General features: G+C 43.7%; 1 protein-coding gene across 1 annotated transcript in view; it reads left to right on the forward strand.

Annotated features, from left to right (window-relative positions):
* Positions 1 to 13,745, forward strand: part of DTHD1 (death domain containing 1) — an 81,711-nt gene that overhangs the window by 41,401 nt on the left and 26,565 nt on the right. The window contains exons 2-4 of the mRNA XM_088442012.1: positions 4,550 to 5,135; positions 6,503 to 6,833; positions 9,653 to 9,832. Of these exons, the coding sequence (XP_088298138.1) occupies positions 4,550 to 5,135; positions 6,503 to 6,833; positions 9,653 to 9,832 (1,097 nt within the window). The remainder of the gene's footprint in view (positions 1 to 4,549; positions 5,136 to 6,502; positions 6,834 to 9,652; positions 9,833 to 13,745) is intronic.

Here is a 13,745-nt window from a genome sequence, read left to right on the forward strand (position 1 = left end):
AAGTAGAAAAAGGAGGGGGATTTAACCCCCTATTGTACCTCAGCACACTGAATAATACCTGCAACAATATATGAAGACTATATGGTCATAGAAATTCAGAGATATTAGTTGCATGCATTTGCAAATACATGGGAGGCTGCTGGGCCACGTCACGGCTTCTCTGTTACCAGCAGTCCCTAACACTAAGGGGTTCACGTCCGGGGCACAGTGCACCCCAAAAAACGTCCAGCCCAGGACCCCCCCAGGGCATCACACGAAAATGGAAAAAGAGTGACAGTGCAGTGTAAAGTATAGCTGTGTGTGAGTAATCATTAAGTGTGGAATGAGAGGTTAAAATATATGTGAAAAAATACATGAATAATAAACAAACATAAAAGGTGATGTGAAAAGCAACTATGTGTATTAAGTGGTGATGCCCTGAGGAGGCCCAGCCAGACCAGTCCCAGGGGCCCTACACCCAAACGCTCACCCCAAATGTAAAATATACCAATTATAAGGCCTCATGATAAAGGCACATATATAATTTTGTCAAATGTAAGGCCTCATGATAAAGGCACATACATAAATGCATCCAAATTGAGAGCCAGCTTACCTGGGAGTCACCCCTGGGAACTCCAACTAGCACTACTAGAACCAGCATGCCCTACTAATGCTGGCTCCTTCATGCAACTCATAACAAACAAACAAAAATGGCAGCTGCTCAATCAATCTAGCAGTACTAATCAGGTGCATGAAAGGGAGGGGTCAGACTAAGTAGAAAAAGGAGGGGGATTTAACCCCCTATTGTACCTCAGCACACTGAATAATACCTGCAACAGTATATGAAGACTATATGGTCATAGAAATTCAGAGATATTAGTTGCATGCATTTGCAAATACATGGGAGGCTGCTGGGCCACGTCATGGCTTCTCTGTTACCAGCAGTCCCTAACACTAAGGGGTTCACGTCCGGGGCGCAGTGCACCCCAAAAAACGTCCAGCCCAGGACCCCCCCAGGGCATCACACGAAAATGGAAAAAGAGTGACACTGCAGTGTAAAGTATAGCTGTGTGTGAGTAATCATTAAGTGTGGAATGAGAGGTTAAAATATATGTGAAAAAATACATGAATAATAAACAAACATAAATAGTGGTGTAGATGTATGATGCTCCATTACGGGGTTAAGCGGTATCTGCGCATGTTATTTGCTGCAGGTACCGCTTTTCCCAATGTATTAATGTGGGGTTATGTGTTAATTGTCAGGGGTTCTAAGCGCCCCTGTCATTATCTTCGTTGCCATCTACAAGATAGCGTGCCAATGTGCCAGCCAATGTATGAACGGACAATGACATTGACCATTCTGACAGGTGCAGCCAGAGCCGGATTTAGACCACATGGGGCCTTAGGCAAGACACCGGTTTGGGGCCCCCCTCCTTCAAACAATCCATAGCACTATATTTTCATTACACTTTTACTATCCATGTGGATATAGAGTGGGAATAGTAGCATCTGGTGAGCGAAGCGAGACCGCGAGGCCCCATGTTCTGAACCTTGCTCTTCCCCCTGTTGTCGCGGGTCACAGATCCTGCAGCCCACTTCATTTTAGACCTAAACCTCCCCTCACACAGACCCCTCTCCCCTCACAGCACAGACCCCCCCATGCCCTCACAGACCCCTCTTAGCATATAGACCCTGTCCCCTCACAGAACAGATGCTTCTTAGCATATAGACCCTCTCCCCTCACAGAACAGACCCCTCTTAGTATAGACCCCCCCAGCGCCTTTCTCTCCTCCCCACCAGCTCCAGCAAACTTACCTGTCCGGTAAACCGTGGATCTGCATGGCTCTTCGAGTAGCTCCAGCAGTCCAGAGCTCTTAACGGTGGTACAGTGGGGGACCAAGTAAGTCACAGTGAGTGGCCACTGACTGCGGGTGCAGCTGCGCACTCCTCACCATGGCGCTCCATTCATCACTGGCAGCATCCCCTGCCTGCCTAATGATAGGGCCAGACCAGCTTTCAACTATGCCTCCCCCTCCCCAAGGGGCAGGGCCTTGGACGTGCTGCTACCCTCACTGCCAGTATATTTGTCCACGGCTCCTATCGCCCTAGCTGGTGCTAGTTGTAGCAGGTCACATCACAGACAGTGCAGCAGGTACTCCAGGGCCGGATTATGGGTCGGGGCCTGGCCAAGAGCCCCTTGGGACCCGCCGGGCCCTAGACGGCCACCTAGGTTGCCTAGCTGTAAATCCGGCCCTAGGTGCAGCTATCAATTTCGACAGCTGCAGCTGTTGTTGCCGCAACATAGCACTGTCCCTGGCTATGGCGGCTGCTGGGCTTGGTATTGTGCATGGGAGATCTTGCGATGCTTGTGAAATCTCACTCATGCCCATTGGAACCAGCTGGGAGGTGAGACACAGCGCATCAGCACTAGGCTCAAGCGCTGTTGGGTCTGTCAGGGATCACTGGAGGGGGTTCTCTCCCTTACTCCGGCAGATGAGATGATAATAGATCTCATATGTACTGCTTCCTGAGCCCAGATGCTCTTATAATCAATCATACCCCTATTTCATAGTTTTGAAGCATAATAACAATATGTAACACAATAATGCCTATTCCCCTATAGATTGCAAGCTTGCAAGCAGGGCCCTCTTACCTCTTTGTCTGTCTGTTATTAACCATTACTACATACCCTCCAACATCTCTCAGTTGAAAGTCGGTACAGGGGCGTGGCCACAGATAAAGGGGGCATGGTAATCTATAAAGGGGGGGTGTCCACGGGTACTGAAGACTGGAGGCAGCTGGCGCTTGTGGGTCGTTATGTCAGCGTCAGTGCAGATTGCCAAGAACCATGGAGGACGGAGCCACCTGTCATTCAGCAGCGCTGCGGGAGTCTGTGTCCCCGCAGCGCTGCTATAGTATTCGGGAGATTGCACTCATCCGGTACATCGGTACAGCCCCTGTTTTGCCGGTACAGACCATTAAAAAACGGTACTGTACCGGCCAAATCGGTATAGTTGGAGGGTCTGTTACTATTATGTTCCCAATTGTAAAGTGCAACAGAATGTGCTGTCACTAAACAAATAACTGTTAACAAAAAATAAGTAATGATAGTGTGTCTTGTAAACGGGTAATTGGTAAACTTCTATAGAAAATAGCTGTACTTGGTAAACATTGATTATCTTGGCAAATATGTAAACAAGCAAGGGGGGACTTGGTAAGGGATGCGGCGAGCATCCCGACGAGTGGGATGCCATCTGCCGGAACCCTGGCCTCGGAATCCCGAATGCCGAGACAACATCCCGACATGCTGAAATCCCGACATGATTCGGGATGCTGACGTCGCGATCTCGGCAGACGGCAACCCGATCGTAAGGACACCGGGAAAGGGTGAGCATCAGCTGCAGTGGGGGGGGAGGACTTAGGTTTAGGCACCGGGCAGGGGGGGTTAGGTTCAGGCACCACCTGGGGGGTTTAGAGTTAGGCTCTAAAAGGGTAGGGTTAGGGTTAGGCACTTACCGGGGGGGTTATGGTGCTTGGTGGGGAGGGTTAGTATTAGCGTACAGGAAAGGAGGGTTTATGGGGTAAATAGGACAGGGGAACAGTACTCACCATTCCCATCGGGATTTGAACCTTCAGGATGCCGCTGTCAGTGTACTGACAGCTGGCATCCCGTCCATCGGTATTTCATACCGAATCCCTTGGTAATTATTTACAGATAGTTTGGGATGTGTATTAGAAATAGAAGAGAGACCCTGATTTAGATGCCTCCATAGGCTCAATCCGATTAGCCGCGAATCCCCTCGCAGTGCGAGAAAGTTTAGCTGTATGATGCACTTATAGTATCACTGGACTGGTGAATTTGTGTTCGCGCACTGCATACAAAAATGTGCGAGATTCCGAGGAGAGGCCTGGCTGCGAGGGGAGCGAATTGTGGTGCCGTCGTTGCCGTTTCTATGCTGCTGCAATGGCAACTCACCCCCTTCACGGCTAATTGGATAGTGCCCTATTGCAGACTCATTTATCACTCACAACAAATGGATTAAAGGGGCTTATTCATAGTGCACACAAGTCTGCCGCCCGTTTACACCTTCCCAACAAGTGGAGAGGCGGCTGAGATAGGGGCCTGCAGTGGCTCAGATTTGAGTATGCTCAGCTACAGAGCATGTGCAGAAAACGGAATTGTGCGTATGAATAAGCCCCTAAGGGGTAATGTTCCACAAGTGAGAGTTTTTAGAAGTGTAGATGTTGCCAATAGCAACCAATCAGATTCTAACTATTATTTTCTCGAAGGTGCTAGTTAAATGTTACGTAGAATCTTATTGGTTGCTATGGGCAACATCTCCACTTCTAAAAACTCGCACTTTAGTAAATGTACCCCTTAGTGTCTGTATTGAAATAATATTGTGGTCACTGTCAAATATAATCAGAAAAATTACAACAATGTTATTTATATGTATTTAAAGAAAAGAATAAGCATTGCCTATGTATTATCGGTATGTATAGGGTGATGTTATAATGTTATGTCACTTTTTTATCTTTGTAAAATAAAGCCTATGTTTTATAAATGCAGAAGACGCCAATTACATTATCGCAGTCACGCAAATACTTGGAATTACAGCAAAAAAACTTAAACGAGCCGAGAAGCAATTGGATAATGTCACCGCTCAGTATAAAACCTCTGTAGATGAAGAGAACAATAGGAATGTTGCAGGCAATGCTGCAAATGGAGATACTGAGGGATTCCTTAATGATAGAGAAATCACAGATATTGCACAATCCCCTGAACCCAGAACGATTACAGATCAAGAAAAAGAATTAACAAGAAATACACAAAGCGAGGAAACTGACAACGTTACAATAAGTGATACAAATGATCCTTCCCATAAAAGTGACAATGAAGATGAAGCCCAGCAAACAAAAGAGAGAATGAAAGATAATAGTAGGTCAATAATATGTGCAGAGAACACCAAACACAGAGATAAACGGCCTGCTCACAACCAGGAGTTAAATCCCACATCAGACCACAAGGAGGAGTATAAGGATTCTGACTGTGATAAACAAAACTTAATGGAACTGTCTAGTTCACATGTCACAGTTAATGGAACAACTGTGAACCTTTTGGTAGAACGTTTAATGGAGAACTGGATTTATAAAAAGTAAGTAAAGTAATCTGCCATGTAAGAAATATTCCGTTTCAGGTACTTCATCTGCTAGAGAGAAAAAAAAAACAGTACACAGAAATGTTAATTTAATTAAAAACAAATCATAAAAATTCAACCAAATATAGACTTATTATTCAAGAGTTATTAATTCATGTTTTTGTGTAAATTATAGTTCAGAAATATGTTGTATACAATTAAATGCACTCCAATGGAGCAGTTAAAAATAAACAACAACAACATATGATTTATTATATTTACCGCTTTGGGCTATTAGATTTGCATAATGCTTGAAATCATTTTATTTTATTTTTTCTTTGTCATACAGTGTAATTTATTTTCTATTTATAGAGGGGTATGAAATAAATTACAATTGCATTCTTGACAAATTAGTGACACCACATAAAAATAAGCTTTATCAATAACATTTAATTATTAACAGATATTTATATACAGATGTGTCCTGATACGCCTATCCTTTTTGCGTCATATGGTCCAAGTTGCCTGAATTTAGCATCTTAATCACATTGTTGCCACATGAACAGTTCCTTATAGTGTCCATTATTTTTATTACAGAGGAATTGGTATAAAATGGCCAATTAAGCACAATGATTCATGGTGCAAGGCATGGCACGCAGGGCCGTCGAGACCTCTGATGGGCCCAGGTACTGGGGGCGTGACCAAATCTGGAAGGCGTGGCACACACGCCCTGGCAATAAAAAGTATTGTACGGTCAGCGTTGGGTGGCTACTCCAGAGGAGGGTGGAGGAAGCGATCACGCCTCCTGTGACACCTCATCTCTGCCAACTACCACTGCCCGTGCCTGTAGAGCAGACTGCTGCAGCAACTCTCTCACAGCCCGACAGGCTGCTACACTACTATACAGGTACAGACCAGTGGTAGTGGGTAGAGGAGTGGGGGGTGAGCCCACGCCAGGCCCCTTCAACCGGCTCAGTACCTGCCCCCCCCTCAGTTCCCCTGATGGCACGGCTTTCTGTTATCAGTCCTCTGTCTTTCACTTTTTTTCCCCGGTTAGAGTCTGAGTTGCAATCAACAGATGATTGCAATGCCAGCGCCCGGATCTAGGCTCTCAGAGAATTGTACTTTTGCAACATTAGAGATGAGAATAAGATTCATATTTTGTGAACAAGTATGTGGTGGGTTGCATGGCTCAGCTTTGTCTCAAAGTCCGTGGCGCGACCAATGAGGCTATCTGGAAGGATTTGAGGATAGGTGTAGGAGAACACATCTGTAGCGCCCACATATAAGGTAGCGTTTTACATGGAATATATAGTCACTCACATCAGTACCTTCCCCAATGGACGTTACAGTCTTTACATGTAATTGTGTATTTCTTCTCCTAGATATACAGTACAGGAAAAGGATGAGAGTGAAGAAAGGTTAGCCTGCTTCATCAAAGCACCTCCTTCAGTCCTACATCGGCTACAATGCAGGTTTATGGGTGAAATGAGCTCCTTAGTGGTATCAGATGCTGAAGAATTGGTCAGCTGTGTTTTGAATGTTTCAAGTCTCGATGCTGATCTCAAAATCCCATTTCCCATCAATATTTCAATTCCATTCAGTAGCAATTATAGAGGAAGCTATAAGGATATAATGATTAAAGCAATTGAAAAAAAGTTTCAGGCAAGTTACTTAACACCTAATTCTTTAGACGGACATCATGGACAACACAAGGTTAGTGAATTTAAAACGTAATTTTATTATCTTATTCATTATTTAATAAAAAAAAAAATTGTTGTTGCTACTGTAATGTTGTTATTGTACTAGTGTCATCATTGTGCTCTGCAACAAGATGGCGGAGGCACGTTCAGCAGCATCCTATTAAATGAATACGAACGATTCCATTTTGGTAGGCCCCGGACCTCAATAAGAGTCAAACTTGCGCCAATTTGTTTTGAATAAAATATGCATTTCCGTACGGCACATAAACAACTGTTGTGGAAGTGTTTTTGTATTTAATTACATTTTATTCGGAAATGTAACATTCTCATTTATCCTCACACTAGGTCATATGACACTTCATTATATTATTATTACATGCAAAAATACCGTACTGTGACTTTAGCATTTACAATTAGCTCCATCTCCAGGCGCAAATATTACTGTTTTTGAGTATTATGCTTCTTGAGGCATTTCTCCCTCAATATACACAGGCAGTGGCGTAAGTTCATCCCAGACACCCGGAGGCAAGTTATAATTTAGTGCCCCCCTATTCCCCATATTTACAACCCTAAATGGGGTGAATATATTGTGGGTGATGGAGTAGGTGCCCCTTCAGTGCTGGAGCCCGGCGGCAGGCGCCTCCATTGTCTCCCATACTTCTGCCCCTGTACACAGCTTATTATGCTTTTGTTTTCACATAAGGCTCTTTCTGTGTTCCTTCACTGCACACCTGCATCCATCTCTAAATGAGGCCCTCAGACGCACTGCGTAAAATGAGAGCTTGAGACAACCCCAATTTCACTTACTGATAATGTTGAAATTAATCCTATTTGCATACAGTAAACAAACCTAATAATTGCATAGTGTTAAAAGCTATTAAAGATTTCCTAAACCTGTAGATTACAAACATATTTCAGGAAATCATCAGGTAGTGTGTTATTCTCATTACAGGGCACATTTATCATTATATGGAAGCTGGTCCTGATAATCATCATTTCTTATCGCTGCCTATGGTGACAATTAGATATTATGACCCGGATTTATCAACGAGTGATATTGTTTTTATCACTCGGTGCTAATCTTAAATGGTGCTGCTGCCAATCAGCTCCTAACTGTCATTTTTCAAACACAGCCTGTAAAGTAACAGTTGGGAGCTGATTGGTTGAAGCATCATTTAAGATTAGTAATGTCACATGTGTGATAACAAGAATATCACTCATTGCAGTGGCAAATGCAGGATTTCTAGAGAGGGGTTTCCAAATGCTTGATTTTAGAGTGAGTGTGGCCAGTCCATGAAGAGGGTAGAATTAGCACTTATCCATCTTTAATATGCATCATACAAAGTGTATTGTGTGTCATAATTCCAGCATATACAGGACCAGAGATCACAGTGAGCCATTAGATGCGGCAGTAGGGCCATCCTGCCTGAGCTGAATGTTTTTATTTTAGATGTGGGCACCATTCCAGAGTATTAGAGAAAGTCCGGGAGTCTGGGGGAGCAGCAGAGGAACCTAGCACTGCCCTGGACATATATGTACATATTGGGCTCTATAGCAGCACATCCCTAGCAGTGAAAGTTTTCCAGATATCCTAGTTGGTGCACAGGTTATTTATTACTGGCTGATACATGTTAGAAGATCTACAGGTTGTGCTGATTATTTAATTTGTGATACTGAGAAGAACATGCAGCACTAGCAAAATTCTATTATAGTACTATTTCTATTGTGGTCATGGTGTGGGCTGGGGAGGGGGGTTTCCAGGCAGACAGAAACCCCCCCAGCGTTTGCCTATGCATTGATAAATCTGGGCCTATGTATCAAGGCAATGTATGATAAAACAGATGCAAGGACATGCGATGTGTAAAGTGGTCGCTTGAGCAATCTATATCAATGATTGTGCTTTCACTTACAATGGCCTACAAATGGAGGAATTTATTTAGAGTAACTCATGGCCAAATTGAAAATTCACTGATTAGAGTATGTACCAAACTCCCCAGTTGATTTCAGCCATTCCATGCCAACTGTACAAAGAGGACTATGGGTCTGATTCATTAAGGATCGCCATTGCGATTGCAGCTCCGTCATCGCGCGCAGGTCTGCTGCGAAATTATACTAATGATTGCTATCGCACTGCCAGCATAGAGACACCCACTGCCTCCCACTACCGCTATCTCACATCCGTAATACCCTGAAAACCTCCATAAACATTGGCAACATCGAGTACCATCGGCCAGACACGCAGAATTACAGCAGCCCTGACCTTACTTAGATATTGCTAACCTTGTTGCACGCAGAAAGCACTCAAGCTACGTATGCAATCGCAGAGGCTAATTTATGCACGCCCACGCAGCGGTGTTCAAATGGACAGACACGCCTGCGTTTCTCCAAATACCCCCCCTCTCCACTCCCTGTCACCACCTCTAAACTCTCACTGCCTGTCAATCACTCTGCGATAGCGCTGCGTGATCTGCTTGATAACAGTGCGATCGCAGTGGTGGCTTCGCGTATGTGCACTGCGATGCATGCGCGGTACGCAACAATCGGCCAACTGCGAGTGCTGTTGCAGTTGCGATCCTTAAAGAATCTGGCCCTATGTGAGTGGATGGGATTAACATGGTGCACTGTAATGTACTGTCATCAGATAGGCTGACTTAATAAATCAGTAACAAAAATAGTTTGAGATTTATCAAATCTTGGAGTGAGAGTAAGTGGAATAGTTGCTCATAGCAAGTACAACCAATCAATTCAAACAGTCATTTGTTTGAAATTTTCTTTTCAGCAAAACTTATTTCAATGTATTTTGTATTTGTTTTTCTTATTTATTTAATGCAGGGAAGTTTTGCAGAGGTCAAAGTCTACAAGCTTGGTACATTTTGTGTAGTTTCCTGTTTGAAGAAAGAGAATTTTACTGTTCTTAAAAAAGGATTATCGTTAAAACTGAATGTGGATTCGCGGATCTCCTTTAATTACCCCCCAGGCTGCTTCAGCTCCTCAGTAATTGTGCAGTTTAAGGTAAATCTGTATATGTGTCTTTTCTTTGAAAGGTGTTACATCTGGAACATCCTGTACGTCTTATGAGTTATTTCCCAAAACAGCAGTGCTCGAGACAAAAGTGTGATTGTGAGAAAGACGTTATTGCAAGTTAGAAGATCACTATAATGTGCTGGCAATGACAAGTGCTCCTCGGGGTGTACACTGAATATTATGTAAGCACCTGGATATAACATCTGTAGATGTACGGAGACCTCTAGATAATTGGTTGATAGGGGAACTTTGCCGTTCTCAGTATAAAAAGTCATAGATAACGTTCATGAAAATTTGACCTTCAGTAAATAATACTCTTGGGTTGAAGAGGCATCAACAACATCAGTGGGGTAGTTACTTACCTATAATATCCTATTAGGACATGTTGTATTTAAAAAAAAAAATTAAAACTCAACTAAAGCTTCAACTTGGGCAAAATTAAGTTTTAACAATTCCTGTTCTAAGTTGATTATATTGATTCATTATATCATATTAATACTTTTAAACCGATCTTACGGTGGGCCTGTCCACTATCCCTGCCTCCATCTGGCATCCTCCATCTCCACTCCCATCTCACCAGTCCTATCCCTGGTCTTCTATACTTACATATTTCTATAATACTGCAAGTAGCATAAATTAGTCACTGCGACAGCATACGCAGCATGAGTGCTCACTGCGTACGACGAGGTTAGCAATTTCTGAGTAACGTCAAGGCTGTTGTAATTGTCCGTGAGAGGCTGATGTTACGCGATGTTCCCGATGTATACGGAGGATTGCAATGTATTACGGATGTGTGAAAGCGGTAGTGGGCTTCTCTGTACTGGCTTTGGCCGTCTCTATAATAGATATGTGCTTGCAGCCATTAGATTATTTTTGCTATAGACCTGTGTGCGTAATTGCAGCTGCAGTCGCAATAGCGAACCATAGTGAATCAGGCCCAAGGTCTTCTATTATAATTGTAAACAACTATCCATCAATATCTAGGGCAACAAACATATCTTATTACTCATGTAAACAGACGTATTAACTACCTGCAGAGCAATTTCTAAGTTCAGGATGACAAAGGAGGGCCTAATTCAGAGATGTACGTAATCACAATGCACGTGTGCAGATATAAGGCTGCGATGTCACTCGCAGTGCCCCAATGCCGCAGTATGATTCACATGCTGCTGACATCTGGCCGGTTGGGTATGGGATGCCAGCAATCAGGATCCCGGCAACCCGGCAGGGCTAGTATACCAAAACTTGTTGTTCGGTACGCTAACCCTCCCCCTGTCCCTACCCTAATTTATCTCTCCCTCTTTGGTGCCTAACTGTAACCGCCCCCCTAGTGCCTAACCATACCCCCTAAACCTAACCCGCCTATCTTTAGTCGGGATGTCGGGATGTGGTTGGCGGGATGTCGACGGGCGGGATAGCGCCTGCCAGCATCCTAACTACATCCCGTTTCTAACATTGCTTTTAAATTTCCTCTGCGACCACTACAAACATATTCTGCCCAAATATGGCACCCTGGGTCTTCCAAAACATGTATCTTTTCTAACCAATGTCTCAGAATGATCACAACATAATACAATTATTTATTGCAATTCTATTGTTGATAGAGAAGAAATCAATTGTTTAGGTGGATTGATTGGTACTGTTCAGCCCTGTAGCACAATATTGTGTATGTTTACTAAAGTGCGGGTTTTTAGAATTGCAGGTGTTGCCCATAGCAACCAGTCAGATTCTAGCTACAGTATTATCTTATAGAAGGTGCTAGATAAATGTTAAATAGAATCTGATTGGTTGCTATGGGCAACATCTCCACTTATGAAAACCAGCACTTTGGTAAAAATACCCCTATGTCTCAGATTTATTCTCTATACTTTGCACATAATTATTTTTGGCTGTTATCTTAAGAACAGCCAGATCCCTTAGGTGATACATTTATACTCCTTTTACGCCGACTAAAAAATCCAGGGTTGATGCACGTGAACTCGCATAAATCCAGGATTTTTGTCAGTGTAAATGGATTAACCGGACCTGGGGATCCGACCTGGCTGGATTGTAGGGTTGAGCACGGGTTATTCCTGTGTCACCCTGCAGTGTAAACGGAGCGACCCAGCTCACGATGACCCGGGTCGCACCGCATGTCGCCCCGATTGGCTGGCTTCAGTGGCGCTTGGAGATGACATCATCTCCAAGTGTCCACTGCCGGGCCGACCAGAACGGAGCAGCGCACCCCACCCGCCCTCCGTGCCTCTGGACCGCTTTGGAGTAAGTTAAGCGGGTCGTGGAGGGTGAGGGATGGTAAGATGCGCTGCTTATTTACAGCGGAGAGCCGGGTCAGTGCTGACCCAGCTCTGGTGTGAACGGTGCCGACTCGGGTTCCGCTGTGTAAAAGAGATTTTGTCCCGGGTCTGATCGGGGTTGGAAACGTATTCCAAGTCCCGGGTCAGAAAGCTACAGCTACCCCTATACAGTATTGTAAAGTGGATCTATGCAGGAACATTTGCATTAACTGTCTGTGGTTTCTCATAGGTTCTAAATCAAACAATAATACATGAATAGTCCAACCTACTAACACTTTTAAGTGACCACATTAATTAGACCTCTGTGCACCTAATATATTGCCGATAGGAACCTCATTTATTTGCCCTGTATTTCCATTTTTGTAAGTTGTACCATAAATATAAAAACTGTACTGAATATAGAACTTGATGTATTGAGACACTGGCAATCTACAGACTGAAAATATAGAAAATGTATAGCATTATAAAATATCATAGCAAAAGTAACTAGTATTTAGCCATGCCTCCCTGCTGTACTGCAGCCCTTGACATTTTTTACATTTTAAATGAATTTGATAGTTTTTGCTATTTATTTTACCCTTGGACTTCGTACGCAAAAGCTGACATACAGATGAGTCTGATTTGGACGCAGAAGCACACGCAGAAGCACACGCAGAAGCACACACAGAAGCACACGCAGCAATGTCTATAAGCTAGAGATGTGTGCCGACCCCCGTGTTTTAGTTTAGGTTTTGAATCTGGATTCATCTTCGTGTTTTGGTTTTGCAAAACCACCCTTAAGTGTTTTGATTTTGAATTCGGATAAAAATCAACAAAAATTGATTAAAAATAGTGGTGTGCACAGGCCACTTTTCGTGTTTTGTGTTTTGGTTTTGGATCTGGATCTTTCTTCGTGTTTTGGATCTGGATTGGTTTTGCCAAAACCACCCTTCCGTGTTTTGGGTTCTGGGTTTTGTGTTTTGGATCTGTATTTTTTTTAGAAAAAGCATAAAAACAGCTAAAATCACAGAATGTGTTGGTTTTTCTGCTCCTATGCTATTATTAACCTCAATAACCTTAATTTCCACTAATTTCCAGTCTATTCTGAACACCTCACACCTCACAATAGTGTTTTTATGTCCAAAAGGTTGCACCGAGGTAGCTGGATTACTATGCTAAGCGACACGAGTGGGCGGCACAAACACGTGACCCATCTAGGAGTGACACTGCAGTGGCAGACAGGATGGCAGTTTGAAAAACTAGGCCCCAAACTGTACATAATGCAAAAAAAAAAAGAGGTGCAAGATGGAATTGTCCTTGGGCCCTCCCACCCACCCTTATGTTGTATAAACAGGACATGCACACTTTAACAAACCAATCATTTCAGCGCCAGGGTCTGCCACACGACTGTGGCTGAAATGATTGGTTCGTTTGGGCCCCCACAAAACAAGCTGGCAATTAATCTGGCCCTGCACAAACTGGCTCTACGGAGGCAAGATGTCGTCCTCATCCTCCTCATCCACCGATTCCTCACCCTCTTCAGTGTTGTGTACATCCTCATCCTCACAGAGTATTAACACGTCCCCACTGGAATCCACCACCACAGGTCCCTCTGTACGTTCTGAAGG

Source organism: Taudactylus pleione, unplaced genomic scaffold (genome assembly GCF_031769625.1).
Source record: "Taudactylus pleione unplaced genomic scaffold, aTauple2 ptg000302l, whole genome shotgun sequence".
Taxonomy (NCBI): Eukaryota; Metazoa; Chordata; class Amphibia; order Anura; family Myobatrachidae; genus Taudactylus; species Taudactylus pleione.